Below are 27,611 nucleotides of genomic sequence, written 5' to 3' on the forward strand. Positions count from 1 at the left end.
AGGTGGGGGCCTGAGCAGATGTCTGGGTCAATCAGGGGGTCCCCCGTACCTGCCAGGGAAGTGGGCCAGGTGTGATGCGGGGCCCCGTGCCAGGGAGGGTATTAGATGAGCTTCCAGCTTATTTGCATGTCCTAATTAACCATAAAATGAGCCCCAGGGGCAGAGTTAAGCTGTCAATTTCCCTCTGCTTACCTTCCCTACCTTCCCCTCCTCCTGCTGCTCCCCACCCCTACACTTCTCCTACATCCCGTAGGCCCCAGACATTCCCATTCACCTCTCCCCTCAGCTTCAGTGGAATACAGTCTCCATCCTGTCACGACCAAAGCCCAGAAAAGGAGGGAAAAGGAAAAATTAGTGGTGCGGGGCAGGGCGTGTAAGTGAATTGTGTTTCATTAGCAAAGCATGACCTAGTGATGAGGGCATTCTACCAGCCCTTGTCAAGACCAGAGCAAAATTCCCCCAGTGGACAATAAGCATTCCATTTATTATCCATGCATGGATAATATGGGGAGGACAGGTTCTGTTGTTGCTCTTGACTTGGCTTTGGAGCAGATATGGACACTTTGTGGGGTAGTGTGAACAGCACAAGGCCGGAAGTCTGTCGGGACCGTTTCAATCCCAGCTCTGTGGCTGTGACCTTGGGCAAATTGCTTGACTTCCCAGGGCCTCTCCATGCAGAATAAGAGCAACAGCAGCCACTTCCAGAGTGAGGCGAGAAGGTAACGTGAACGAACGCAAAGATGGCGATAGCGTTGCCCCAGGCCTGGGGATTCTGTTGCCAGCAAATGTCACTCCTAATGGTTTTGTTCTGGCCCAGTTAAAATGAGTTCATTCCCTTGGATCCCTTCTGGCTAACTGATGGGTAAAGAGTTGTTTCTTCTTACTGAACCCCTTGAGCCAGGAACCGGGTCCTCTTCCTTGCTGTGTTTTGATCCTGTCCCGATGCCCGGCCTTTAGGAGATGTTCATAAAGTTTTGTTCAGTTGGGTCTGGATTGTTATGACTGGTCCACAAAACAGATGAGTCACAGATGAACGGCCAAGAGGGGACTTGGTTTCCTGCGGAATCATTCCGGACTGGGAGCTGGTGACTTCACCACCACCCAGTGGGAGGAGCCTTCACCCACACCCACCCACCCACCCACCCACCCACACACACACACACACTGAACATACGCACAAAGCACCACCAGCACCAAGGCAGCCACAGCCAACAGGCCTTCCCCCAGGACTGAAATATCAGAGTTCTGTGGGGAGACAGGATGGGTAGGGCCTTGCTCCTCCAGAAAGCGCTGCCTCAACTGGCAAACTTCAGGGAGAGTACGAAAGGCCGTTTTTGCGGCCAGACAATCCTGATTCTTCCATGAGCCAGAAGCCTAATCTGGGCAGCCTATGTGACCCCCAAGGGCTTCCACCCACTTACTGGGAAGACCATCATTTCTAGGGTCATTCTGAAGTCTGAAAGACAAGTTGTGTACACTGCCTGGCAGATAGCGAGCGCTCAAAGAAATGAATGAAATTAGCACCTTCCCCTCGTAGCTTCCGCCAACAAAAACTTCTACGATTTGATTGCGTGGGGATCTGAGCGCGATCCTCACCGCCCCCCAATTCCCGCTGTGCTGCTGCTGCTGCGCTAAGCCTCCTCCTCCAGCTTGGTCTCCGGGGGTCCAGGATGCAGGAAGAGGCTTTCTTGTTATTTTTCTTCTCCAATTTGTTAATGCGCCTAAGGCGGGAAGGCGTCTTGCCTCTAATTGCAGCTGTCACCCCCCCCCCCCCCCCCCCCCATCAAGCGGAGAGGAGCTCAGTCTGGAGGAGCGAGGCGGGGAGAGGGGGAGTGCCTCCAGGGCGGGCCGGCCCAAACAGGGACCCACATTGTCTTTTCCCAAGCAGCGGGCGGTCCCCGCGGGCGTGGGCGGGCCGGCAGCTCCCCGGGGGGGCGCGGACAGCCACGTGCGCCGCTCCAGGAAAGCTTTAGGCGCCTCGAGTACGGAGCGGAGTTGCCGCCCTTCCCCCAGCCGCCCGATCGTGGGGTGGAGCTGGGAATCTAAAACACGGGGCGTATTTCTTACGGGCCCACCTTGGCCTCGCTGGTGAACGCCCTGTGCCTGCGTCCGGAGCTGGGCGGGGGAGGGAGGTGGTGAGGGGGGCTTTCAGTGCTGGAGGCGGGGTGTTGGGGAAGGAGCTCCTGTGCCTCCAGGGCCCTGCTGCAGCCCTTGGGTCAGCCCTGCGCCGATCTGCCGCCTGCCCGCAGGTGGCATATCTCAGCTTGCTTCCTCATCGGGAAAAGGGGGCTAAACTGCCTTACTTGCTTACTCAAAAGGAGATAACGGATATGGGATATGAAAAGGCTTTCAAACTTTAAAGTGCTATACAGATATCTTTCCTGTGCTTTTGAAAAGACATAGGGCTCCCTCGAGTACTCCTATACATACACTCCTTATTAGGCCCATTTCCCAGGATCCAGGTATGGGCTGAAATCTTGAAGGCCAACAGGGAGAGGTGGGAGTGGGAAGTTTCCTCTCTGCTGATCCCTATCCCAGGAGGGCTGGGGTTTCATGCCTGTGCCTGGAGCAGTGCTTTGCCAGGGATGCCAGCGGTTATAAGGTTGGGGACACAGGAGCCAAGGTCTTTATTGGGGGCCTTTCTAGGGGAACATGAGGCCCCAGTGCCCTAATCCATACAGAATGTTTAGTTGGGGCAGTGAAGGAATGTAAGAATTTCCTGGTCTCCTGCCCCATGCCCCTCATCACCTGCAGCCCCAAGGTGAGCACCACTCTCTCAATCCCGCTTTCAGTCCGGGAACCCTCATCTCCCCACCAGCCAGCCCCCACCACAGCCTCTACCAACCGCATGCCTGTTAGTCCTACTCCAGACACTCTCGCTTCTTTTCCCTCCTTCCTGGGAAGAAGGAACCCAGAGTTAGGCTTTTGAAAGCCATAGCACCCGCCCCCCTCCCCCCATCCTTCCCAGGGCCCAGCACTGGGGACCTGGACCTTTTGGGTTCAGTCAACGTTCTGTCTCTAGGATTCAGACCCAAACAGCTGTGTTAATATCAAAGCCAGAGGGTGAGGGTTCCAGGGCCTTGGGGCAGCTTGTGGAAGGACTTTCCCCCCTTCTGGGCTCGGCAGTGCTCGGGAAGGGGAAGTGTCCAGAGCCCTTGGAATGGCTCCGCTTCTTGACCTTGTGTGAGCGGGCGGCTCTGGGCTCCGAGGCCGTGGGTGTCACCCAGCCCGGTTTCTCCTTCAGCAGCCTGTCTCGGTCAGGCCGCACGCTGCGCAGGAACTTCCTAAAGATGTTTGCTGTGAGGGCAAACCTGCGGCCCAGCTCCCGGGGCTGGCCCTTCTCCCCCTTGGGCTCCCCTGCCTCCCCCTTCTCCCCACCCTTCTCCAGTTCCGGCAAATCCAGCCAGTTGCCCACCAGGTCCGCAAAAACATTGTCACCTAGGACCAGAGGCTGTCGATTCCGGCCCCGGGACATCAATGTGGAGGTCCAGTCTTCCGGTTCCGCCAGCTCTGGCCCCTGCTGGGCACAGCTTTGGTGCTCTGGGAGCTGTGCTCTGGTCAGGGGGACCGGATCCCTCCCACAGACACTCCTACAGGACGGAAACTTCGTGCCAAAAGGTTGGTTGGAGGAGGAGCAGGCCGTGGGCCTGGCAGGGGCCTGGGGCTGTGTCCGGGGGCTTTCAGGGCAGCCTGGGGCAGGACTCCCTCCAGAGATCTCCAGCTGTTCCAGTGCTGCCTGCACCTGAAGAAGCTTTAGTTCTTGCAGCGCACCCATCATGCAGTTCATCTGATCCTGCAAGCCATCACCCACTTCCTTCATAGACATCTGCAGGGGACAGAAATGCACAGGCCCATGAGCCACGGGGGGCTGGGGAAGCGCTGCCCCTTACTGGCCCTGAACCTAGACGCCCGCCCAAACATACACCTCTGGGGTCATTCCAGCCCTCCACTGACCCCACCTCCACAGGGCCCAGTGCAGTGCAGATGGGAGCTGGGAGAGGAGGAATCTTAACGCCCATATGGCTAGTTAAAGGAAATCATATTAATGGCAGCTAACGTGCTAAGGCAGGTGCTGTCCTCAGCTACATATATGTAAATACAGACACATATATAAATGGATCTGTGGCTAATCTCCCCAACTAGTCTATGAGGTAGTGACTAGTACTAGATGAGGGAACGGAGGCGTGTGAGTAGCTTGCTCGAGACGACGCAGATACAAGAGGATGCGCGAAATGGTGGTGGCCGTCTTTGTCTTTTTACGAGGTGCTGCGCCCTCTTTGCGAGCCTCCCTGAGACAACAATGACGATGACGATGATCATGGCCACGATAAGAGCAGTTTGTGCATGTTCGCTATGTAATAGGAACTGAGCTACCTGCTCTAGGCACATCACGTCTTAAGATCTTTATGTAAACCCTGTGAGGTTGCCATTAGTGCTCTCATTTTAGTGAGTTAACCATGGCGGAGGTGAAGTAACTTGCCTAAGGTCATCTAGGTCATATCCCTGGGCCTTGGACACAGGACACCTTGCTCCAAATGCTATATACCAAGCACTGCCTGCCTCAAGATGGCTGGACAGAGGAGCTGGGCCTTAAGGCTACTCTGCCCTCCCCAGGGCGCTGGAGGAGGCTGGAGGACATGAGGACAAGACAAGGAGCTCAGATTCCCGAAGGAAAAGGCTAGGCCGGGGGCTTCCTTTCACTGCTGTGCACATCTGGCCGCTCAGGAGAGAGACAAGGAGGCCAGGATGCTCCTGTGTGCAGAAGCCCTTCCCGGCCCTTCTCTGCCTTCCCCCTCTCAGCTGCACTTACACTTGGCTCCGGTGCTGTTCCTGCCTTCTCAGCCCAAGTGGCTCCCCTGCTCTGGCCAAGAGTGGGGACCCTGGGGGCCAGCCCTCCAGCCCCTTTGCGGGTGTCGAAGGCACGAGTCTCAGGTGCCAGCTGGAAGGGGCCGAGAGGCTGACTTGGGTGAGGGCCGAGTTTGGAGGCAGGCAGGGGATGCGTGGTCTGATAACATTCATGGCCCAAGCTGCCCTCGTCCCGCCGGCTCCCTCCCCGGATCTGCTCGTGTTACCAACAGCAAAAGCCCTCGCGTGAGGGGACCATCTGTTTCTTAAGCCCCCCAGAGACCCGTGGGGATCATCTTACCGCCCAGCCTGGTCGTAATGCACAGAACTAAGCCCACGGGGTGCAGGGGTGGAGGGATTGGGAGGGCGGGCACAGAGGCACTGCACTGGCAGCTGACACTCAGGCTTTGCGGTCAAACCCTCACCTGGCAACCCTGACCCTGGCAGGGGCAGGGGACCAGGCCAGGCTCTCCTGAGCCAGCAGCACTAAGCAGCTGGAGGACTGAATGTCCCTGAAGGCAAGGAGGCCTCAGCTGAGTGTGGTGGGTGGGAGCCCTGGAGACCCTGGGATTTGCCAGACCCCCCCCCCCCTCCCCGGGAAGCGGGCTCCGTTGGAGTGGCAGCTATGACAGACTGTGAGGTGGCTGCGCTCGCCAATGGCCCCTTGCTCTGACTTCTTTGGCTTCCGGCTTCCTGAGACCCTTTTGGAGGCATTTCAGCGCGGCTGGGAAGACCCAGGGCAGAGTCAGAGGAGACCCTAAGCCTCAAACCAACCTCCTTGAGGTCCCTTCCCGCAAACTGCTTCTCTGACTTCCCTTTTTCTGCCCCTTCTCTCATACCCCTTTCCTTGTCACCCCAACCTGGACCTCAGAGTCCCGTTTGGCTTTTGTTTCCACCTTCTGCCCCTCTTCCTGTCCCCAGAGGTCTCACATCTGCTTTTCCATCTCCTGGAATGCAGAACCCTCCTCGAAGGCCTTCCGGCCACCAGCTCAGTCTTCCCACACTCCTGTGATCCTGTCACTTGCCACTCAGAAGCATGTCACTGTTCCCATATGCATACCCCCTGCTGCTGTCAGAACGTCATCAGTGACACCCCAAGTGCCTTTGTCTATCGTGCTACTTCTGTATGCGGCCCAGCCCCTCCCCCCGCCTCCACGTTTCAATGCTCAGTTGCTCATGAAACATTCACTGAGCATTTACCATCGAGGGCAGGGTCTGAGATCTACACGTTGTTATGCCTCCCCAGAACCCAGCTAGCACCTTGCCCCTGTGACACACCCATAAAACATCTATTGAGTACCACTGAATACCCCAAGTCCTGTGTCTCCAGACCTGCTGCCCTCAGGCAGTAATGCACTCCTCAGAGAGAAAGAGTCAGGGACACCGCTCAAGGCTTCGTTTTACCAACAGGCGAGAAGCCTGAACTTGCAGGCATCCTTCCAGAAGGCTGAACACAGTCCAGGTCAGAGGCAGTGAGAGGAATGAAATGACCCCATTCAGTCTCTTCCAGTATGGAAAAATCCTGAAGACATAATGCTGACATTTTGTACCATTTTCCAGTGAGAATGAATGTGTGGGTATGTATGAATTTGGGACTGCTCATAACACAGAGGCCCCAGTCAAGTCAACAGGAGGTGAAATTAGACCCCTATGGAAAATGATATTCTGTATTGGTTAAGGTCTTGGTTTCTAGAGACAAATGTAACAGGGTTCAAATCCCAGCTCTGCCACATAGCAGCAGCTATGTGGCCGGGACGGTTATTTAAATCGTTTTTCAACTTCTCCATTCTTCAAAACGGGAATACGAGTTTCTGCCTCACGCAGCTCTGGACAGATTAGGTGACGTAATGAGTGTTTATACATGGCTTGGAGGTGAGTTTTGGTGGTTATCTTAAGACTTCCTGAGAACTTCCAGAACACGTCTTCCTCAGTGGACCTTAACACACAGTCGTGACAGGACTCCATTCATCTACCTGGTGGGATCAAGGAGAAACACAGCTCTTGTCCTGTCCCTTCTGTCCTCCCCCCGGCCCCCTCCAAAGGAAGAGCAAGGAAGGAAAGGAAAGCTCCGCATCCTCTTGCCCACCAGCGAGGGTGCTGACACTGAGGGCAGAAGGCAGCTGTGAGAAGGAGGACGAGAGAAGGAGGAAGTGTGGGAAGCGGGGAGGGCCGGGGGAAGTGGGGAGGCAGGAGCATCAGCTGGGTCTTCACTGAGAGGAGCTGCCTTTCCTGGCCCCAAGGGGGAATGATGTCACCCAGGGAGAAAGAGCCAGAGGGCAAGCTGCTGTATTCGGGGGCGTGGGACCTTCTCAGATCCCAGGGTTTCTCCTGCCTCAGGAACCCAAGATGGAGCAGGGTGGGGTGGGAGCAGAGGAGAGGAGCCAGAGAAAATCCCAACTAGAAATGGTCATCACTAATCCCAATCTCTAGGCTGTAGGGGACTGAGTTCCTCTCTGGCCTCCCAGTGCCAGGGCTTCCGGTGCTCCCTCAGGACAGGGACCCAGTCATACCCAGCTTGCCCTCAGGGGTCGGTTGGACAGGTCCTAAGAGTATCTAATTGGTTTGATTAGTCCGAGTGGTAGTGGGTCTAGCAGCCACCCCCCCCCCCCCGTGCCCACCCCCAATCACATTCACTGGAGCTGGCCTGTTCCACCATCGAACATACTGCCCCTGACAGCATATCCCAGAGACGGGTGTAGGGCTCCTTGCTGAGAAAGACCACAGAAGTTCTTTCCTCCTCGCAGGCCTCCTCACAAGCACAACCGCCACCACCCACCTCCTAGCCCCCCAGCACCTCCTGGGCCTCGAAATGTTTCATTCTAAATATGGTCTTCACGTCAAACTTTAGTCTCTCCTGGTGCAGTTGAATCCAGCTGGATGGGCGCTGGGCACCTTCTTGGCGTTTGTGAGGAGCCCCAGGGGAGCCCTAGCTGCCTAACTGGGCTGCATGACCTCGGGCAGAGGGCTGTGGCTGTGAAATGCTGATACCGTGTGTGTATGCGGTGTGCATCCTTCCGTCGTGCTTTGCCGGACCCCACGGTGACTCTGGCAAGCTGGTGACCCCTGCTTTATGGATGAAGAAACGGGATCCAAGATGCTCGTTTTCTTCCTCGACATTCTTCCCTGGACTTCCTGCATGGTTTTCACCATATCTCCTCATCACCTAGTCTCCCATTTAATGCTTTACATAAATCTGTTTGTATACATAAATGCATTTCTGTAGGAACTTATAGGAAACGCATAGCACTTGCCATAAACAGAGGGTAAGGATCTAAAACGAAAAGGTTTTCATCTGAGTATCAGATCTTAATGTCATCCTGAGCGCCCCTGGTGGAAATGTGGATCTATTGCCTGGGGTTCCAAAACTGGGAAGGATTCCTGGGAGGACTGGGACCCCAAGCCTGGCCCTCTTGCTCCAGCCCAGTGGGCTTTCCGAGTCATCACGATCTGACTTCTCAGCCTCGCGGGGTTGTTGCGAGAAGAAACCAGGATAGCCAATCTGACATGCAAAGTGCAATTACCATCATACGGGGAGGAAGAGCACGAAGTCTTGGAGGGACTCCAAGACCTAATTCAGTTCCTTTCCACTGACAGCGCCTCTTCATTGAATCATCTGAAGAAGGAAAAAGCACTGTCTGTCTGGAGCTGAGGGGGAAGATGCCGCCAGGAAGCAGACCCCGCCATCCTGGCCCTGCAGCACTGAGCCTTCGAGGGGTAGGGGTAGTGTGGGGTCAGCTGCCCATGGACAGCATCGTCCCCCTTGGCACTCGCTGGGCCTTTGTGGTATGGGAGGCATGGGGATGGGAAAGTGACACCAGCATCCTCGGCAACCTTCCCAAGCCCTCTCCTAGGCCCCTGACTGATCCCACAGCTGCGCCCTCCATCCGTCCATCTCACGCCCTCTCCCCGCTCAGCCAGAATCCTTTGACGCGGGCTCCAGCTTTGCCCGCGGACCTGGCAGTGGGCCCTGCCTCGCTGCCCCCACCCCCATTACTCACAAGATCCCCACACAGTTCCTTTCAGCCCCTCTGGAAGCTACAAGGAGGTTCAGGGCCGGAAACGGGAAAAGGCCCCGCTTTTGCCAAGTGGCCCATTCTGCAGTCCAGTGAATAGGGACCTTCACAGTCCCTTGCTCTTGGCGGGAACGCACGACAGGAAGGTAAAATAGAAACTGTGCCAAAGAGCTGGAGGAGGGAGGAGGGTAAAGAAAGAAGGAAGTGTGAAATGGGTGAGCCCGCTCTCCACGGAACCATCTACAGGGACCTGTGCGCTTGGGCAAGAGGCAGACACGTGGAGAGAGGGGCCCAATCTCGCCCTGCGGGGAGCTTGCCTCTCAGCCTCACCACGCCCTTCGCCCTTGACAGCTTTAGCTCCTCTCCAAAGCAGGCAGTCCCAATTCCTTGGGCATCCAGGGGGCCTCCAGAAGTAACCTTCCTCTTCATTCTTGTTCAGGCCTTCATACTCTCCTTCATGGGCTCTTGTGATAACCACCTAACTCAGCCTCTGCCTCCATTTCCTCCCCCCACCCACCACCCTCCGCCCCAGACCACCCACCTCCTGGATCCCAGGGCACTGTTCTCGGCCTGCTTCTTGCAGTGCATAGAGGGAAGAGCAGACTTTTTAGCATGGCATTCAAGGTGCCCCATAGACTGCTCTCAACAACTCTTTCAGCCCCGTTGCTCACTCTTTCTCTGCACATACCCTATGTTCTACCAGACGGAAGTAGTCTTCGAACATCCCCGCCAGAAGGCATCCGGACGTCCTTGCTACTTCCATCTCGGTGCCTTTCACTCCTGTTGTTTCATGATCTGCCTGGAATGCGGTTTTCCTCCCCTTCGCATCCCTGCTTATCCCTCAAGGTCAAGCTCAAATGCTACTTCTTCCACAAAGCTTTTCCCGATCCCCTGGCTGGAGGTCATTTCTCCCTTCTCGGAGCACTGAACTCGTGCTTCTCACGTAGCAAGCACCCTCTGTCTCTCTGCTGGACACATGCATGCATGCATGGGTTACGAGTGCAAGCTTTGCAGTCAGGCTGGCTGGGTTTGAGCCCTAGCTCTGCTGCGTACCAGCTTGATGACCTTGGCCAAGTCACTTGACCTCCCCATGTCTCATTTATAAAATGAGAACAGTGGAAGTACAACGTCTCCAAGTTGCTTTGGCAATTAAGTGACATGATACATTATATGTCTAGCATATCAATAAATGTTAACATCAACACTTATTATTATTATTATTATTATTATTATTATCATCATCATCTCCCCTATTGAACTGCGAGTTCCCTGAAAGCGGAATCTGTGTCTGTTTATATTTGTAACTACAGTACCAGTGTCTGGTAAAGTGCTTTAAACATAGGGCAAGTTCCATTAATGTGTTCTGTGAATGAATGACTCATGCACACCAGCCCGATCAATCCATCCAGAGTTTGCTGAGTGCCTACAACACAATGTGCGTGGTATTATGTGCTAAGGACAGACATCAATCATTTAATCTTCACAGCAGCTGTAGCAGGTAGGTATTAAAAAAAACCCCATTTTACAGATGAGAAAAACAAGGCACAGAGGGGTTAAGTAATCTGCCTGGGTCACATCCTGAGCCAGGATGTGAATTCAAGTTGGCTTGCCCCCGAATCCCATGCTCCACACTCCTCGCTTATGGACCCGACCCCAGCTCTAAACATCAAAGGAGGCCGAGAACTGAAGGCTATTCCTCCCATATCTCTTCATCACTTTCTTTGCTCCTTTTCTTGCCTTTAGGTCCTGGTCCTCCTCCACATGGCAGAACCTCCTGACCTTGTGGCCAGGTAACTGCCTTCTAGGAATACCAAGTTGTTCTAGAAGGACCTTCTCCAGCCCAAGAGAAGCCCCTCTGCTGTTTCATCATGCCTAAGCTAGGACGGATATTGCAGGAGGTGGCCTCCATCAACCTCCTCCTCCTCCAGGAAGTCTTCCTGGCATGGCTGGACTTCATGAGCCCCTATCACCCAGCCTTTACACACTCTATTCGCTTTCCACTGATACTGACTCATGAAGCAAACCCCGTGAGCATCTTATGTCTGCTTCTTCTGTGTTTCTGTGTCTACCCCATTTGTTGGAAGCCCTCAAGGGAGGAGTGTGTAGGAACAGCTGGTCCCAAGGCCTTGTGTTCGTACAGGGCCCCTCTGTGGTGGCTGGAGGGGAGAGAGATATGTTCCCTGCTGGGTTGTTGCAACCCTGACCCCCTCATCCTAATGAAGAAGTGTGTCAGCTGCTGCTACTCCCCTGCCACATTTCATCCCTGAAACCTGATCTCTGTCCTCTTCGAGGCAGGGGGAAAAGGCCAGTTCTCTAGACATCAAGCTAATCAAGCCAGGGTCCCCAACCCTTAGCCTCCCCGCCCCCCACAGTGCTCACTTGTTAGAGTGCAATTTTTTTTAAACTCTTTTAAATGTTGTATTTATTTTTGAGAGACAGAGAGAGACAGAGAGAGAGTGTGAGCAGGGGAGGGGTAGAGAGGGGGAGACACAGAATCCGAAGCAGGCTCCAGGCTTCGAGCTGTCAGCACAGAGCCCGACACTGTGAGATCATGACCTGAGCCCAAGTCAGACGCCCCTACAGTGTGAATTTTCTGCTCCACGAAATTAAGGAATTCTGTTACTTTGGTCTTCAGGAACACACTTTTCTCATCTAGATTTTCTGAGCCAAGGACAGGGCCACAGAACACCCTTAACAAAAATTATTTTACAACCTGTTAACGTTTCCTTTTCCAGCAGGTTAACCCAGCGTCTGTAGGACGCAGGCTTCTTGAAGGGATTTAGTGGCATAAATGAATGTAGAACTCGACGAGTATTACATGAGTGCCCTTCCTGGGCATCTACTAACCTAAGGACAAAGCCAGGCAACACACAGTCCTCCTCTGTGGCAGTGGGGAAGATTCTGCCTAGGATAAACACACAAGCCCTACTGCCTGCCCCCACCCTCACCAGCTCATGACATAAAACGACTGTATGCCTGTTACAGACCTGGGGTATAAAAAGCAAGAACCTTCCACCCCAGTCACAACCAAGGTACACTGAATTCAATCCCCACAGTCCTTAGAGGAGCCAAAGGGCCCAGATGGGCTAACTCAGCTCTACTTTCTTCTTTACTCCCATTGGCAAAACTGAGGCACTGAGATGTGGTTCAGCTACCTAAGCACTGGGCTGAGGTGTCAGGGAGTGAGTGAGACTCTAATACCTCTGCCTGTCACTCTGCTCTGTCTCACTTCTGGGCAGACTGGCACCAGGGAGGAGGCGGGGCACCAAGGGTGGGGGGGAGGGTGCAGAACTCTCCCATCTGAGTGTCATTCCGGGCCCCAGGCCAGGCATTTGGCTTCCTCGCCAAGGGAGTCAAAGGCTGAAGCTGCTCAGACAAAGGGCCAAATGAAAGCTAATGGGGAGCTCAGTGACTTCAGCCTCTCCCCTTCCTCCTCCCGGGGACTGGGGGCTCAAGTCCTTGGCAGGAGAGGGTGCAAATCAAGACCTGGAGCTCAGTTCAGTGCAGATTCCTATTTGCCTTTTTTATTCTCCTGGCATCCACAGACTGTCTTCCTCCCCTCACCCCCCCTCCCACCTAGGGTGCTATAAAAAATGCAAATCAGTAGGATTTTAAAATTCAAGCCTATGCCAGGAACACCCACAAACCCTCTATTAAGGCATATCCTGAGGTGGGTGGTGTGGTCCCAGATTCCAAGCATAAAAAGAGGACTCTATTTGATTCTCTTTTTTTCAGCATGGGCCTTGGACTTCAGACATTATCTGTGATGACCTTGACCTTTCTTTCTGGTATTGGACAAATGAATGGGAAGAGTCAGAATTGTGTATGTGTGGACTGGGGCTGACCATCCGAAACTGACACCAGAAGCATGTGAAAATGAGGGTGGGAAGGAACACGGTGGAGACTCTTCTGTCCCTCCCAGAAGCAGCATTTCTCTGGGTAACTTTACCGTCTGTGTGTTACCACAAAAAGGGTTTGAGGAGGAAGTCCCAGAGAAGTGACCATTGACCTGAGAAGACAGACCCTGGAGTGGGACAGACAGGAAGAGTGCCTGGGAGCCTTGACCAGGAAGCATCAGTGAGAACACCTGCTCTGCAAGCTGCCCTCCCCCCCGCCCCAAAACTGGCCCCAGATACAGCTGCCAAGTTTCCGGGGCCGGGGGGGGGGGGGGGGGGGGGGGGGAGCTGCTGGAAGGGAGTGTAGCGTTTACAGGCCTTAGTGGGAGAGTCTGTCACGGAATCTGGAGAGTCATGGGTCCAGGTCTGCTGTTGAGAGCCTGGGCGTCCCTGGCTTTGGAAAGTGGGAAGAAAGAGGACGGGAGAAAAGTGAGGAGTGGAGAGGTCCACTCCAAGAGATACTAAAGGGGACAAAAAGAGGCAGGGGCAAAGACACAGGAAGGAGCTGGGTGGACAGAGAGGTGGGCCCGGGGGCCGGGGTGGGGGGTGTGCATATCTGTGTGAATTCGGGTGGTTGCAGGAACAGGAAAGGTGGCAGGTGTGTGTGTGTGGGGGGGGGGGGGTTGGGGGTGGTATATGAAATCGGCGAGAATCAGCCTCACAGAGCTTTGGAAGCACCCCGCCCCCGACTTGAGTGATGCCCAGGTCCCAGACTGAGATCCGTCTCCCGACCTCTGCACCCCTGGCCTCCGCACGCTCCCTCCGCACTCCCCACGCCCAGCCCCGACATCTGGCCGGGCCCCCGCAGCTCCGCTCGCTATCTGCCAGGCGGCGCCCCTCCTCCGGCGCGGGGCCCTCCCCCGCCCTTCCAGCTGCCAGCCCCCTCCCTGCTGGCAGACAAGCCCGGGCAGACAGCCGGCCCAGCCTGCCCCCGCAGCCGCGCCAGCTCTGCCAAGCCCGGCGGGGCTGGGGGCCCCAGGCGGTGCCAGCTCCCCGCGAGCCAGCGGTCCCCGGCTGCCCTCCGGCCCGCGCGCCCGGCCCCTGCTCCCCGCGCCCCGCCTGCCCCGCGCGCTCCGCGGCGCCCCGAGCGGCCCCAGAAGCCGGCCCGGGCGTCCAGCTCCCGCGCGTCTGTCCGTCTGGGAGTGTGCCCCCGTTTCTCCAGCGACTTCCCTGGGCGCATTTCAGTCTGGGTTTGGGGTCGCTAGGTCTCCGTCACTTGCTCGCGTCTGCCTCACTCACACATCTTCGCTCCAAGTTTCCTCGCGGCCCTTTCCCTCGGGACAGGCCCTGCCCTCTGCCTGCCCGTCCCCTCCTCTCTGGCTTTCCCCTGCCCGAATACTCCCAGCTCCCCGGCCGGCCCGGGGCGGGGGCCAGGTGCCGTCGGGGCGGAGCAGTCCTCCCGGCCCCCGGCGCCTGCTGCGCTCTTACCAGCTCCTGCTTGAGGCGGCGCAAATAGCAGTCCATTTCCCTGCTCTCTTCCTCCTGCGCCCATTTGCCGGGCTCGGCTCCACAAGAGCGTCCCCGGGTGGGAACACCGGCCCCCGGCCCCCGCGCTCCGCGCCTCTCTCAGGGCCGAGCCGAGCCTCTGCTCCAAGGCCCGGACTTAGAGCAGCTTCCCTGGCTGGCGCGGCGCGCGGTCCGTGCGGGGGGCGGAGGAAAAGTGCGACAGCCTATGAGAATTCAGGGGGGATGCCTTCAGCCAATGAGAAGGGCGCGGGGGGGGGGCGCGGGCTGGGCTGCAGCGAGTGGATCCAGCAGCGGGTGGTCGCACAGGGCTAGGGCAGCCGCTGCTGGGGGCTGGCCGCGGGACACCTAGTCCTGGCCCACGCGGCTGGGGGTATCGTGCCGCCAGATTGTACCGACGTCCCCCAACAAAGCACGTGACCCCCGTTTGGTGATAAAGAGAGAGCACCGTCTTATGAGTGGGCATTGGGAAGCGGCCTCAGTAAGAGTGCCTTAGTTTCAACCCTGTTTCCCAAACTCCGATCAGAAAAGGAACATCCTCCACCAAAGCAGCCAATCAGCAGTTCTTCTGAACTCTGGAAGTGTGCTGGAAGTCTGGAAGTGTGGGTCCGTCTCACCTCCAAGTGTAGGCTCCTCCCAGCCCAGTCTTCATCGTGGAGCTGAGGAGCCGCTGCTCGGTCCACAGACTTACTTAACACAAGGCTGTTAGAGGCTCTGCTGACTCCCCGCCACGTGTAAGTCTGGGGTATGATACCGAATTAAGACAGGCAAGGTCTCTGCTCTCAAGAACGTGCGTGGGGTAGGGGAAGGGGAGGGATGAGACAGGTTAAAATAAATAAACACGGTACTCTCCAGTAGTGATTCTTTGTGAAAACATGAAACAGGGTAGTAGAATGGGGGGCGGCTTTCAGTAGGGTGGGCAGGGAGTGGAGGAATAGGCCTTTCTCTTCCCCCGTATTCCATATGCGTCAGTTATCCTAACTCTTGCTCAAGGGACGGGGAGCGGGGACGACTCCAAGCTGCTCGGGTTCTATTCAATGGACACAGGAGTTGAGGCAGGTGGACCCAAGAGGGGCCGCAGGCCGGCCTGGGTGCTCCTTCCAGCGGAGCTCTGGACCAGCCTCCGCGTGCGGCCAGGATTACTGGTCCCTCCCCGCGCCCAGGCGCCGCGCCACCCTCCCTGGCCCGCGGGGGACGGTGTTGCAGGGCCCGAGAGTAATTAGGGTAATTAGCGACGTGTTATCTCAAGACAATTAACGGGAGAAAGTTTGCCCCAGGCAGGATTTGGGGTCTCCGAGACAGAACCTTGCAGACGCGTGAGAAGGTGCAGAGTGAATGCAGGCGCTGCGGTCATTCATTCTGATCCTGGTCAGGAAAGGGTGCCACTCCTGCTTACTATTGAAAGACAAGGGGCGGGTTGGGGGGGGGGGTGGTGCGTAAAAACGAACATCTTTAGAAATGAAGACTCTACAGAGTCCCTTCGGATGTCTCCACTTAACCCCAGCTCCTCAATTACAGGGGATCTCGCCCATGTCTTTTGTCCTAGACCTGAGTGCCCCTCTTTGGACAAAGCTGAGGCAGCGGTAGCGGATGGATGGAGAAAAGAAAGAAGAGGCGTAGATGGGTGAGAACTCCCTCGGAAGTCTGAGTCTCAGTGGCCGTATGCTAAGCCCTAAGCCCGGGTGCTAAGCCCTAAACCCGGGTGCCTGGGATCCCTTCGGGGTCCCTGCTCAGGATCCGGGGTGGATCAGAAAACCCGACTGTTGCAGGAAGGAACTGAGAATCAATCTACAGAGGTGTTTCCAAGCTGCCGAGCTTGAATCACCATTTACTTCTGCTCTCCGGGTCTTTCCGTTACCTGAGTGAGTCTGGCCTCTCCAGTCCGCGTGGTCCTGCGACCCACTCACAGGCTTCCTTGCAGTTGGGAGACAGAGATTCCCAAGGGGACACTCCCGTGGTACCCGAAGCATGTTCACAGTGGGAGCCACCCCCAAGGACGGAGCTGCGGTCCCCAGACCTGCTGAGCCATTCTGGAGTTGAGTCTTTTTGGATGGGGATAGAAAGGGGGACCTGGCCGCTAACATAATCCACACATAGTCTTACGTGGGAGAACCACCACAGAAGAGTTCCCCAGCCCTGCGGGCCTTGCTCACTCTGAGATCTCTAGCACCCAGCACAGTGACTGCTGCAGGAGGCAGTGAGTAAACGTTTGTGAGTCTGTGGTTCCCATAGTCTTTAGAGGCAAGTTTAAGCCTGGGTTTTGCCATCCCTGAGAGCACTTGGACTGGGGTCCTCTTGGAAGGTAAGAGGGTGGCTGTAGTTCAAACTCCAAGAGGTGCAGGCTGATCTGGTAACAAGTTTAGACTGGGTGGTTGGGTGTCCTAGGCCTCTGACAGCACAGTTGTCCTCGCACAGATGCTTCCCTGTTCCTGGCCTCAGTTTCTCTTGCTTCTAGTTAAACCTATGTGAGTCTAATTAACACTTTTACACTCCTTACAAAACTCTATTTTGACAACAATCTGTGAAGTAGTCAGGACAAGAGGAATCCATCTCAGAGATGAAGAATATATTGTTAGCAAAGCCAGCTGGCATTCCATCCACTTTTTAAAAAAAAATATTTTTGGGGCGCCTGGGTGGCGCAGTCGGTTAAGCGTCCGACTTCAGCCAGGTCACGATCTCACGGTCCGTGAGTTCGAGCCCCGCGTCAGGCTCTGGGCTGATGGCCCGGAGCCTGGAGCCTGTTTCCGATTCTGTGTCTCCCTCTCTCTCTGCCCCTCCCCCGTTCATGCTCTGTCTGTCTCTGTCCCAAAAACAAATAAACGTTGAAAAAAAAAAATTAAAAAAAAATAAAAAATAAAAAAATAAAAAAAAATATTTTTAATTGAAAGATAGTTGACATATGTTAGTTTCAGGTGGTTGATGTAGTGACACGACAGTTATATACATTACGAAATCCATCCCCTTTTAAGGTCAAGGAGATGGCAAGAAAAAGAAAATCGATGCCCCTAATCTCAGCGTGGTGCTCAAAAGAGAGGTCCCAGACAAGTCAGAGGTGCTATTACTGTGTGGTTCCCATAGGATTTTGGTAGAAAGTGACTGTTAAACTCGTAAGGCCTTTCATGAGGTTGGGCCATTGCAAACTTACCCTCGGAGAAGGCTGACATTATACCAGGACATGTGGGGCTCTGTCTCTTACCTTGCTTCTGCAGGAATAGCTCTGTCATCTGGGTAGACCAGGAGGCAGGAACAGGGAAATGGATTGCTTTCCATTTTTCTTTCTTTTTTTTTTTTTTTAAGGGTTTAAATGGCAGAGAATAAAGCCTGTTGCCATAGTTATATAAACATGGGTAAATATCCCTAGGCTGAGAATGGGGGATGTGGGACATGATTCATTTTTGCTGAAGAAGAATCAAATAGTTCGACCTCTTCTCTCCTGCCCCTCAAAACTCAGCCTGGAGGGAAGATGAAATTATCTCACTTGAAAATAAGGAACATAGCAAAGGTCTGAGATTGGTTATGAACATACTTTCTCAAAGCCACCCAGACGTGGGTGGGGGTGGGGACAGGGGTGGGGGAAGGACCCCTAAAGGGTAGCTCAGCATTTGCCCCCTGCTGGTGGGGATAAGTGTGGTGGGTACTTTTCCTGAGGGAGGGGGCGCAACTCCTGGAAATGGTGTCTAAGGGTGTCAGACTCATGGGGTTTGCCTACCTACTCAGGGAGGGTGGCCCCGTCTGTCCCACTGCCAAAGCCTGGAGGTCCTGGCACCAATAACTGAGCTCAAAGGGAGAGGCAGAACCAGTTGCGTCCCAACAGAGCTCACATCCTACAGTAAACAATGGAAACACGGCCGTTCTCCTGGCTCCATATCCCATGGCCCCCACCTGGAGGTCCCCACCCAGTGCGTCTTAGCCCGCCCTCTGGAAGATGCATCCCTGGGTGAGGCTGTGCCCGTCTCCACTGACAGCAGAAGAGCTGAAGAGTTCATACTGATGTGAGGAAAGACATGCATGGCCACACACAGTCTGGAAACCTCATCATAACATCACCCTCCTAAGAGGGGCGTCCATATCCCTACCGCCCTCAGGCCTCCACCCCCTGTGCCTGCCAGCAGCTCCCCCACACCTCCTGAGCATCAACAGGAAAGGCTGACCCTAGAGATAAACATGTGCTGTTGGAATGTGTTCAGATATACTGCGGAACTGTCCCTCTCCAGGCAGAGGACCTCGCCTGGCAGGCAGGCCTGGAGGTGCTGGACAGAGACTGTGTGTCTGAGTGTGAACATGTTGGGACTGCAAGGAGGGGACTGGAGTGAGGCCTAGTTATTCTTTTTTTTAATTACTTAATTAATTTTTAAAATTTACACCCAAGTTAGTTAGCATATAGTGCACCAATGATTTCAGGAGTAGACTCCTTAATGCCCTTTGCCCATTTAGCCCATCCCACCTACCACAACCCCTCCCGCAACACTGTTTGTTCTCTATATTTGAGTCTTTTATGTTTTGTCCCCCTCCCGTTTTTATATTATTTTTGTTTCCCTTCCCTTATGTTCATCTGTTTGGTATCTTGAATTCCTTGTATGAGTGAAGTTTGTCTCTCAAATATTTGTCTTTCTCTAATTTCTAGTTCCATTCACATAGTTGCAAATGACAAGATTTCATTCTTTTTGATTGCTGAGTAATACTCCATTGTATATATATATACCACATCTTCTTTATCCATTCATCCATCGATGGACATTTGGGCTCTTTCCATACTTTGGCTATTGTTGATAGCGCTGCTATAAACGTTGGGGTGCACGTGCCCCTTCGAAATAGCACACCTGTATTCTGTGGATAAATGCCTAGTAGTGCAATTGCTGGGTCATAAGGTAGTTCTATTTTTAATTTTTTGAGGGACTTCCATACTATTTTCCAGAGTGGCTGAACCAGTTTGCATTCCCACCAGCAGTGAAAAGAGATCCTCTTTTTCCACATCCTCACCAACATCTGTTGTTGCCTGAGTTGTTTATGTTAGCCATTCTGACATGCGTGAGGTGATATCTCATTGTGGTTTTGATTTGTATTTCCCTGATGATGAGTGATGTTGAGCATTTTTTCATGTGTCTGTCAGCCATCTGGATGTCTTCTTTTGAAAAGTGTCTATTCACGTCTTTTGCCCATTTATTCACCGGATTATTTGTTTTTTTGGGTGTTGAGTTTGAGATTCTTTATAGATTTTGGATACTAACTTTTTATCTGATATGTCGTTTGCAAATATCTTCTCTTATTCTGAAGGTTGCCTTTCAGTTTTGCTGATTATTTCCTTCGCTGTGCAGAAGCTTTTTATTTTGATTTATTTTGAAGCTAGGATTTTGATGGCTTCCTGTCTTAAGTTTAGGTCTTTCATCCATTTTGAGTTTATTTTTGTGTACGGTGTAAGAAAGTGGTCCGGGATTGTGATGCCTCCTGCTTTGGTTTTCTTTTTCAAGATTGCTTTGGCTATTCGGGGTCTTTTCTGGTTCTATACAAATTTTAGGATTGTTTGTTCTAGCTCTGTGAAGAATGCTGGTGTTATTTTGATAGGGATTGCAAGGCCTAGTTATTCTTAAAACAATCTAACTTCTAGCTTTATTCCTCTGTCCACCTTAGATGGGACTGGGCTCCTGTGCCTCATACAATCCTGATATCAGGAGAGACAGCAGAGGGACCAAGTGGCCTATATGCTAGAGGTCCCTTGGTTCCAAAGGAAAGATTCACTTTGGATTTTAATTGAAAAATCTTTTGACTGGCTAGAGAAATCAAAGACTCTAGGCATGGGGGGAAAAAGCTCCTTAGCTTTCATGTCTTCAAACATGGAGTGTCATTCCCCCCACTTATAGAGCAACTGAGGCCAAAAGAGACTGGTCTTTATGTTGAAGGAACAAAGTTCTCCTGTTCCTTCTTTCTACTACCTACTCTGCAGAAAGCATGCGGGGTGTGACCTGAGGTGGGTTACCAAGATGACTAGAACCACTGAGGGTTCTAGTCCCCCATCCACAAACCCCGTGGTTGAATTTACACCTAGTGCCAAACTAGGCACCACTCTCAGCCTTAACTTTTGTACAAAGTCACCTGCCTTGCAAGGCCAGGCCATCAGTCATGCAGTGGCTACAACTTTTTCTACAACACAGAAGGAAGGTGTTGGGGGAGGGGGCAGGGGAAAGAAACAGCAGTATAGTATTTTGGAAAACTCCATGTATGAATGGGCTATCTCGCCTGAACAATTCAGAGGGAACTGACTAGTGCAAAATTAGACGAGTCCAAACAATGAACAGTTAGTTATTCAGACTAGTCCAAATATGGGCTGCTACTGAGCCTTATTTGGAATTATTTGCAGCTATGGGTCTTGTGCTTGTGGTGCCTAAGCAATGGTCTCATTGCTACTTGGGAAGCAAATATTTCCATTTTGCAAACATTACTGGAAAAGCAAATATTTTTCAACTGCAAAGAGCACCTGAAGAATGTCAGGGCACACACAGCACAGGGAAATACTTAATGCGATTTGTGCAAACCAATGCCGGTAGATGGGAACTGCGTGGAAAGGGAGAGGGAGTCGTTCTCAGCATGCTCCCAGGGACATTCTGCCACAGCTGGCTCCCTGGCAGCCCTGTGCCCGCTTCCCTGTAACCTCACCTACATGGCCTCCCACTCAGAGGGAAAGCTCATTTTGTTACACACTACTTACCAGCACCCCCCACCCCCCACCGCCCCCAGCTTCTGGTTGCTGTGAGCAAAAACCAGGAGTTGGCAGCCTGCCAGGGAGAGACTTGTCGGCGAGACAGAAAGAAGGCTACCTGCTTCTTTTCCTGAGGCCATGGGGTGAGGAGAAAAAGAGGTCACATCTCAGGTTTGGCTTACTGCATACTTGCTGCCACCAGGCTGGTTCCCAAGGGTCTCCTGGTCTTCTGCGGGGACTGGAGAACTGTCCAAGCCTGGAATAGATGCCAGCCCTGGGGTATGGCCAGAGACCCCTAGGGCAGCCAGTGCCAGGGTGACAGCTGCTGCTGTGAAGGCTTCTGCTTGACCAGAGAGGCAGGACCCTCTCCCCAGGGTTCTGGGCGGGAGGGGGGTGGAGGCAGGGTGGGCAGTGGCTCCCGGTGGCAGCCATCTATACCAAGAGAAAGCCTCAAGTTCCAGAGTGGAATGGCAATGAGGCCAAGAGACACTGCCATCACTTCACAAATGAAGATACCTTTTAAAGAATAGGCACTCCACATGCAAAGGAGGTTTGGTTTCTACTGCCCTCCCTCTCCCTGCCTTTGGACAGGTTTTCTTTGCTGTGATTATTCCCCATGAATCATCATCCATAGAAAGTGACTGAGGCAATGGAGAGTGAATAATGAATCCCCTAAATGGTCTTTTGTGTCTCTGCCTGGAGGGTTTTGGAAGTAACTTGCATTTTAATCTATCTGACTTGGAATCATAGAATTTGGGAGCTGAGGAGGACCTTATAGATAATCAGGGGATTGTGACCTCATGGAGAGACCAGAAGTCAAGACATGTGGGTCTGAACCTCTGGTCTGTCACTAAAAATAGTGCTTGCTAACATTTATTGAAGGCTTTCCCTGTATCAGGCGCTCATCTACTCGTCCCAAACCCTCAGAGGCAGAGGGGCTCCTGTTGCCTCCATTCTGCAGATGAGGAAGAAGGGAGCTAGGGAGCCAGGACTCCCCTCTGGTCACACAAAGCTCTGGCTTTCGCTCCAGGACCCCACCCTCTCAGTCACTCGGCTGCCTCATTGTGGAGCCTTAGACAAGTAATTCAACCTCTTTGGGTCTCAGTTTTCTCCTTGGTGATCTTTAAAATTTTAAAACTCTAACAAAAGTCTGCATTTCCTACCCAAGCATATGATTTACAGGTCAGGAAAGTGCAGCCCAGAAATGTGAAATGATTTGCCGTACATCACCCAGGTGGCCAGAGGCAGAGCCGGCATGGGAACCCAGGCCCAGTGGTCTTTCCTCCTCACCTGCCAGGCAAGACGGCCTTTCCCTCCGCCTCACTTTGGCAGGTGTTTCTAGAGGAGTCCAACTCCTTGCCTAAGAGGGGTTCAGGTAGATTGGAGATGTCGGGTTTGGGTGTGGCCAATGACAACACCAAAGAGGAATTTAAGAGGCTGGTGATATTTGTCTAAGTATCTTCGACCTATCTGCCTGTCTGCTGTTTCTATCTTTCTCGGGTCAAGAGTGATGATCAAAATCATGCAGTAACCACAGAGAAAGAGCACGGTGATACGAGATCTGCTGTGGCACATACACACTCCCCCCTGGTGGGTGATGCTTACAGTGGTTTTGTCCCTCTCAAGCAAATGTTACCACCTTGTACGGGCTCTCATGGAGCCTGCGTCCTTCATCGTGGTTCAAAGTCTGCCCCTCTCCCCCTTCTCCTGTCCCCGTCCCTCCCCCCCACCCCCCGTTGCGGGATTTGATCAGACACTGGGGTGTGATGAGCGTGCCTCTGGAGGAGGCAGGTCCGACAGTGCGCTCTGGCAATCAGTGTGCACCACCTTTAGTAGTATCCCCATCCTAGTGTCCTCGCTACGGAGACAGAGACTGGGGAGGGCTGGAGGTGTCAATGAACAAATCATTGGAGCGCATCCGAAGTGAGAACAAGGGCATCCTGGGGGAGGCAGTACTCTGTTCACAACGGCACCGTGAACCCGTGTATGTATGTGAGGGTGCGTGTGGCTCAGCCGCTCCGAAATGAGCTCTCACCCACTGGTGAGTGGAAAATTAGCTTTGGCAGGTGAGGAACTGGGTGACAGGTGAGGAAGCCAGCAGGGGTATCGGTGTTATCCTTCTACTATTGCTGTTGCTGTTGTGGCTAACAATCTCTCTCTCGTACCCCCTCTCCCCTGACTTGTAATTAGGTGCAGTGGAAATGGCTCACAAGGGCTTGGGCACGGGGGCGCGTGACATGAGTGTGACAGAATGGCCTCATGGCCTTTGGAAGCTAGCTGTGTGCTCTGCAGGTGGGCTGTCCTAAGCCAGTCGGGAGTTGGCATTTTCCTGACAGCCCACAAAGCAAGCTGTGTGGCTTACGTTTCTTTGGTGGGTGGGAGAAGAGACGGCAGCCCTGGGACTAAGCCCTGGGAAATTCTGCCATATGGCAGGACGTTGGAGGCGATGTGGGCCAGAAGCGGCAGGCAGAAGACCTGGGGTCTTGGACTGGCTCTGCTGGCCTGTCTCTGCGTGGCTCTGGTTGGCCCTGTAATCTCTCTGTGCCTCAGTTGCTCTAACTGTAAAGTGGGGCAAACAACTCCTCTGCTCCCTGCCTGCTGTAAAGGCAAGATATTTAGAGGCCCTTTGAAATGTCAAGAGCACGGCTGCAAATGTGAGGCCCGACTGCCAAGGGAATTTGCAGAGCCCACGGGGAGGCAGCCGTCTGCCTCAGCGTTGGTTTCACAGCCTGTGCTCAGACAGGTACTTAAGCATCTCACATCCATAAATCTCAGCTCGTATCTGTAGTCAGCAAATAAGGGAAAGGGCAGGCTGCCGCTCTGCTACCATCTGATCTTCTTACCAACCTCGGCTCTGGGCCTCCTCTGCCCCCACCCGAGGCGATGATCCCTCTGCCCTCCCGCGTCTGCTCTCGGCCTGTCAGTTTAATTTAACAAGGTTGTGGGAGAGGCTTGATTTAATCAAACCAGTTGCTGTATCCATTCTGCTCAGAGGTCCCTCAGTGTCACCACCGAGGCTCAGATTAGACAGTGACAATTACTTCTTCTTCCCTGGCTATAGCTTCCCCCTCCCTTTCTCTCCCTGAAGGGAACAAGGAGGCAGACCGGTCTCCTGGGACCTAAGAATAGATGCATGAGGATCAAAGGAGGGAAGCAGACTGGCCTGAGAAAGCCCCTCTCATGCCTTACATGGCCTGGTTGAAGGCTGAGCAACAGCCTGAGGGACGGAGGGATAGAAAATTCGAGCAGAGCTGCCTTGGAAAGGCTCAGGACTGTCTGAGGACAGAGCTGTGCTAGTGCCAGCGCCATTATCGATGGCCCTCGGAGATACACCAGGTCTCGGAAACAGGGTGGAGGGGTGAGCTAATGCTCTGTACGCGCCAGCCCACAAGCATTTATTTCCAGGTTCTCAGCCTGGATTCTGGGGTCTCCAGAGCTGGGAAACAGCAACAACAAACAAAGGTGAGACTCCATCAGAGTTTCTGTGGCTCTGTTCTTGGCACAAAAGTGGCTGTGACAGGAGGAGCTGCCCCCTGAACCAGGGGTTCGAGGGAGGCTGTGTGGAAACTACCGTATGGGGGGCAGGTGGGTAACGAACTGTGGCGCTTGGCAGTGTGTGTGTTGTGTGTGTGAGCGTCTGGAGCTGGACAGCAAGGCAGGGGGTCTCTGGTGCAGAAGCCTCAGGGCTTAGGGAGATTCCGGAACAGATCTCTCTTCTTGCCATTTAACTCTTTCATTTCCCTCCTTTTCCAGGAAGTGGGTGCTCGGGCGCCTCTTGCTCTCTCCAGCGGCTCACAGGAGAGAGACGAAGGCCTCTTGAAGAGTCCTCACTCAGGGTGATGGGAATCCTGTTTCCTTTTGCTCATTTGTGTCACATTCTTCCATCGGGCTGGGCAACTGACAGGTGCATCCCTCCCCGGGCCCCTCTCCGAGTCCCCTCCCTGCCATTTGTCTCTCACCCAGATATCCGGCAGACGCCACCATCCGCGGAAGCTGAATATGATTAGCAGAAACCCTTCCTGACAGCTCCAAAGAGAATCCCTCAAATGCATATTCTATTGAGTGCATCTCATTGCTGCTGACAGTCGCTTTATCAATTAAATTCCACATTCCCAGTCTTTGGAGACGCCATGAACCTCCCTACCTAATAAATCACAGGCCCCCAGTTATTGTTAAATGTCCCATCAGTCTCTAATAAACTCCCTGCCAACGGGGGCAGGTTATTTATTATGCTGCCTGGACAAGAATGAATTGGGCCCCGTTCTTACAAGGGGAAGAGCAAATGTGACGCCTTCCTCCCTAAAGACTGAGGCCGTGCTATTAAAAGGGGCAATTAATCAATGTGGGCCTTGGGCAGAGGAGAGCCTGGTCTGGAGACAGGGAGGGAAGACCTGGGGTTCTTTTCCGAAAGCCTGCCAGGCCAATGTCCATGGCGGGAGGTGGCTGTGCAGAGTGCGTGGGCTGGGCCTTTGCGGCGGCTTCCCCACCTCCTAATTCCTGTCTGAAAAGGTACTGAAGATATAAGGTCACCCCGTGGGCCAAGGGGCGCATGTAAAAATAGTTATCCTCTGTTTTGGGAGGTAGCCACTTAGGAATGAGAAGGTCCTGAAACAAATTCTGTCCAGGTGGCCACATATTGTTACTTGATAAACTTTATATAACCTAAGTGTATCGATGGCGCTAGTCCACTGAGCAGATGAACTGAAGAATGCCACAGGGAAGGCCCCCCTTGTCTGGGAGCAAGAACTAGGAAACACTTGCTTCATCAGTTTGTGGGGTAAACACCACACAGGTAAGCCCTGGTACTCGGGAAGCAGTGTACCAACACCGAAAACACCCGGGAGCTAGCAGGTGTAAGACACAAGCGTGTGAAGGGCGTCCTGAAGTTCCCTGCCTCAGGTTAGATCCCAGATCTAGATGATGCTCCACGGTCTGCCAGTTAAAACCCAGACTCCTCGGCTTTGCCATTAATCGAGCCCCATCCACATTTCCAACCGTATCTCTCTTTATTTTATGTAACAGTACCCCGCATTGGGAGAGCACAGCACAGTCATTTTCTATTCCTTATGGTAGCAGACAAGGTCCTTCATAACATGGGACCAATATATCTCTGCAGCCTCATTTCCTGGTAATTGCTGCCATAGTTGCCTCCGTTCACACTAAAGCTCGTGGCTTCCCTAAACTATTATGGTTTCTCATGCTTCCACGCCTTTGCACAAACTGTTCGCTTTGCCCAGAATATCTCTCTAACTTGCCTGCTTGGTGAGCTCTCTCCTTCCACCCCCACTGCCTGATGAAACTCCTTATCTATCCTTCAGGATCAGCTCAGAAAATGAGCCCGCAGTGCTTCACAGGACTTGGGCTTGGCCTCCTGGCGCAGATGTACTAGACTCCAGGGTAGGTAAGGAGAAAACATGGTGTTTTTCTCATTGTTCAGTGCATGCTTTAAACCATTTTGATTTTGGGTGGAGATGAGAAGGGCGTAGAGAAGAAAGCTACTGCTCTCTGAATACCAAAAGCTGTTTTCCTTAATTTCTCAGTAGTTCCCACTCTCTCCCACATGACAGCCACATTTTAACTAAGGCCCTGAAAATGTCAGTATTGCATATGATTTTATACCAACTTGTGCTACTTGCGTATTTCCTCCTTGATCGGGGCCACCTGTTCGCAGGTATCCTTCTCCTTGAGGGCAACGGCTGTGTCCATACTGGGTGTTCAGAAGATATCTGTTGAAAGAATAAAGAGAAGCTTCAGATTGAATGCAAATAACATTGCCTACCCTTTGTTGCTTTGAGATCAAGTGAGAAAAAGTAGCTGTAAAAATGGTAGTTCTGTTCCTTCTTTCCACATTCTCCTTACACCCACCATGGGCCACCTTAATGTCTATGCTTTTATTTACATTGTTTTCCTCTACACCGGTGCAAAAACCTCCACTGTGGAATGATTGTATGGGACCACTTGAACCTCCATGTCCATCCTGAGTCTAAGTTTTACTTGCTTTTCAGTGCACAGGAATCCTTCCTTCTCTAGCTCCCAGGTACATTAGGTGAAGTAAGGCTTTCCAGGTAGACAGAATAGAATAAAAAAAGGCTGAGGTCCCATTGAGATTTTTCCTGAGGGGAGGCCGGGAAGCACACACAGTCTGACTCATTGCTGTGTATGTTACTCTCATACCTTACCTAGTTATTAAATGGTGCCTTACCTCTGTGTTTTATCTTTACAGCACTAAAAGTTACAGCCAACAACTTTATCTAACTTTTCCATTACTGAGGAAAATATTTTATGTATTGATTTGTGTTTTTAGCTGTAGCAATACAATTTATTCCTAGTAACCTTACTGCAATATTTGTGTCCGTAAAACATCATAAACAAGAAACACGATCACAGAATGTCTATAAAACTGGACGTGTTCTTTTCTGGAAAAGCAGTCTTTTTGTTTCTTTTGGGATGAGAGCTGGCTTCTTCATCGATTGGTGTGAGTTTATAGAATTACTGCTATGCGCAATGGAGACCCAGCAAAGACTTTTGAGCAAGATTCAGTGTTTATTAGGCCCACCAAGGGCCTGGTGCTGGGCTGGAGAGCCTGGAGTGAAAAAATTCCCATCCTTGAGAAGCTTATAGTTTTGTTTTTTTTTTTTTTTTTTTTTTAGTGTAAGGGACAGACACCTAAACAAGTAAATAGAACCGGGTAAGAGACTG

The 27,611-nt window shown here is 52.9% G+C and overlaps 1 protein-coding gene and 1 long non-coding RNA gene across 3 annotated transcripts; one reads left to right on the forward strand and one right to left on the reverse strand.

The window, feature by feature from the left end:
• Positions 1–463: 463 nt before the first annotated feature.
• Positions 464–26,630, reverse strand: INKA2 (inka box actin regulator 2). Of its 2 annotated transcripts, none has more exons than XM_086717831.1 (2): positions 26,536–26,630; positions 464–3,826 (listed from the first exon to the last, which is right to left on the reverse strand). In XM_086717831.1, the coding sequence occupies exon 2, from the start codon at positions 3,824–3,826 to the stop codon at positions 3,026–3,028; it is 801 nt and encodes a 266-aa protein (XP_086573957.1). In that variant the 5' UTR covers positions 26,536–26,630; the 3' UTR covers positions 464–3,025. The 2 variants fall into 2 exon arrangements, with proteins under 2 accessions (XP_086573957.1, XP_025790916.1); XM_025935131.2 differs by lacking the exon at positions 26,536–26,630 and adding an exon at positions 14,183–14,395.
• Positions 21,327–26,688, forward strand: LOC147578246 (uncharacterized). Its single transcript, XR_015254984.1, has 3 exons — positions 21,327–24,374; positions 24,666–26,309; positions 26,584–26,688. It is a non-coding gene; the product is annotated as an uncharacterized LOC147578246 (long non-coding RNA).
• Positions 26,689–27,611: the final 923 nt, after the last annotated feature.

The sequence above is a fragment of the Puma concolor genome, chromosome C1 (assembly GCF_028749965.1).
Source record: "Puma concolor isolate L17-30 chromosome C1, mPumCon1.1.hap2, whole genome shotgun sequence".
NCBI classification, from domain to species: Eukaryota; Metazoa; Chordata; class Mammalia; order Carnivora; family Felidae; genus Puma; species Puma concolor.

Excerpts from the sequence above, each read along its gene's own strand:
- INKA2 (XM_025935131.2), bottom strand. The coding sequence starts at position 14,218 with ATGGACTGCTATTTGCGCCGCCTCAAGCAGGAGCTG. Across the intron at positions 3,827-14,182 it reads GCCGCCTCAAGCAGGAGCTG|ATGTCTATGAAGGAAGTGGG; the intron begins GTAAGAGCGCAG and ends TGTCCCCTGCAG.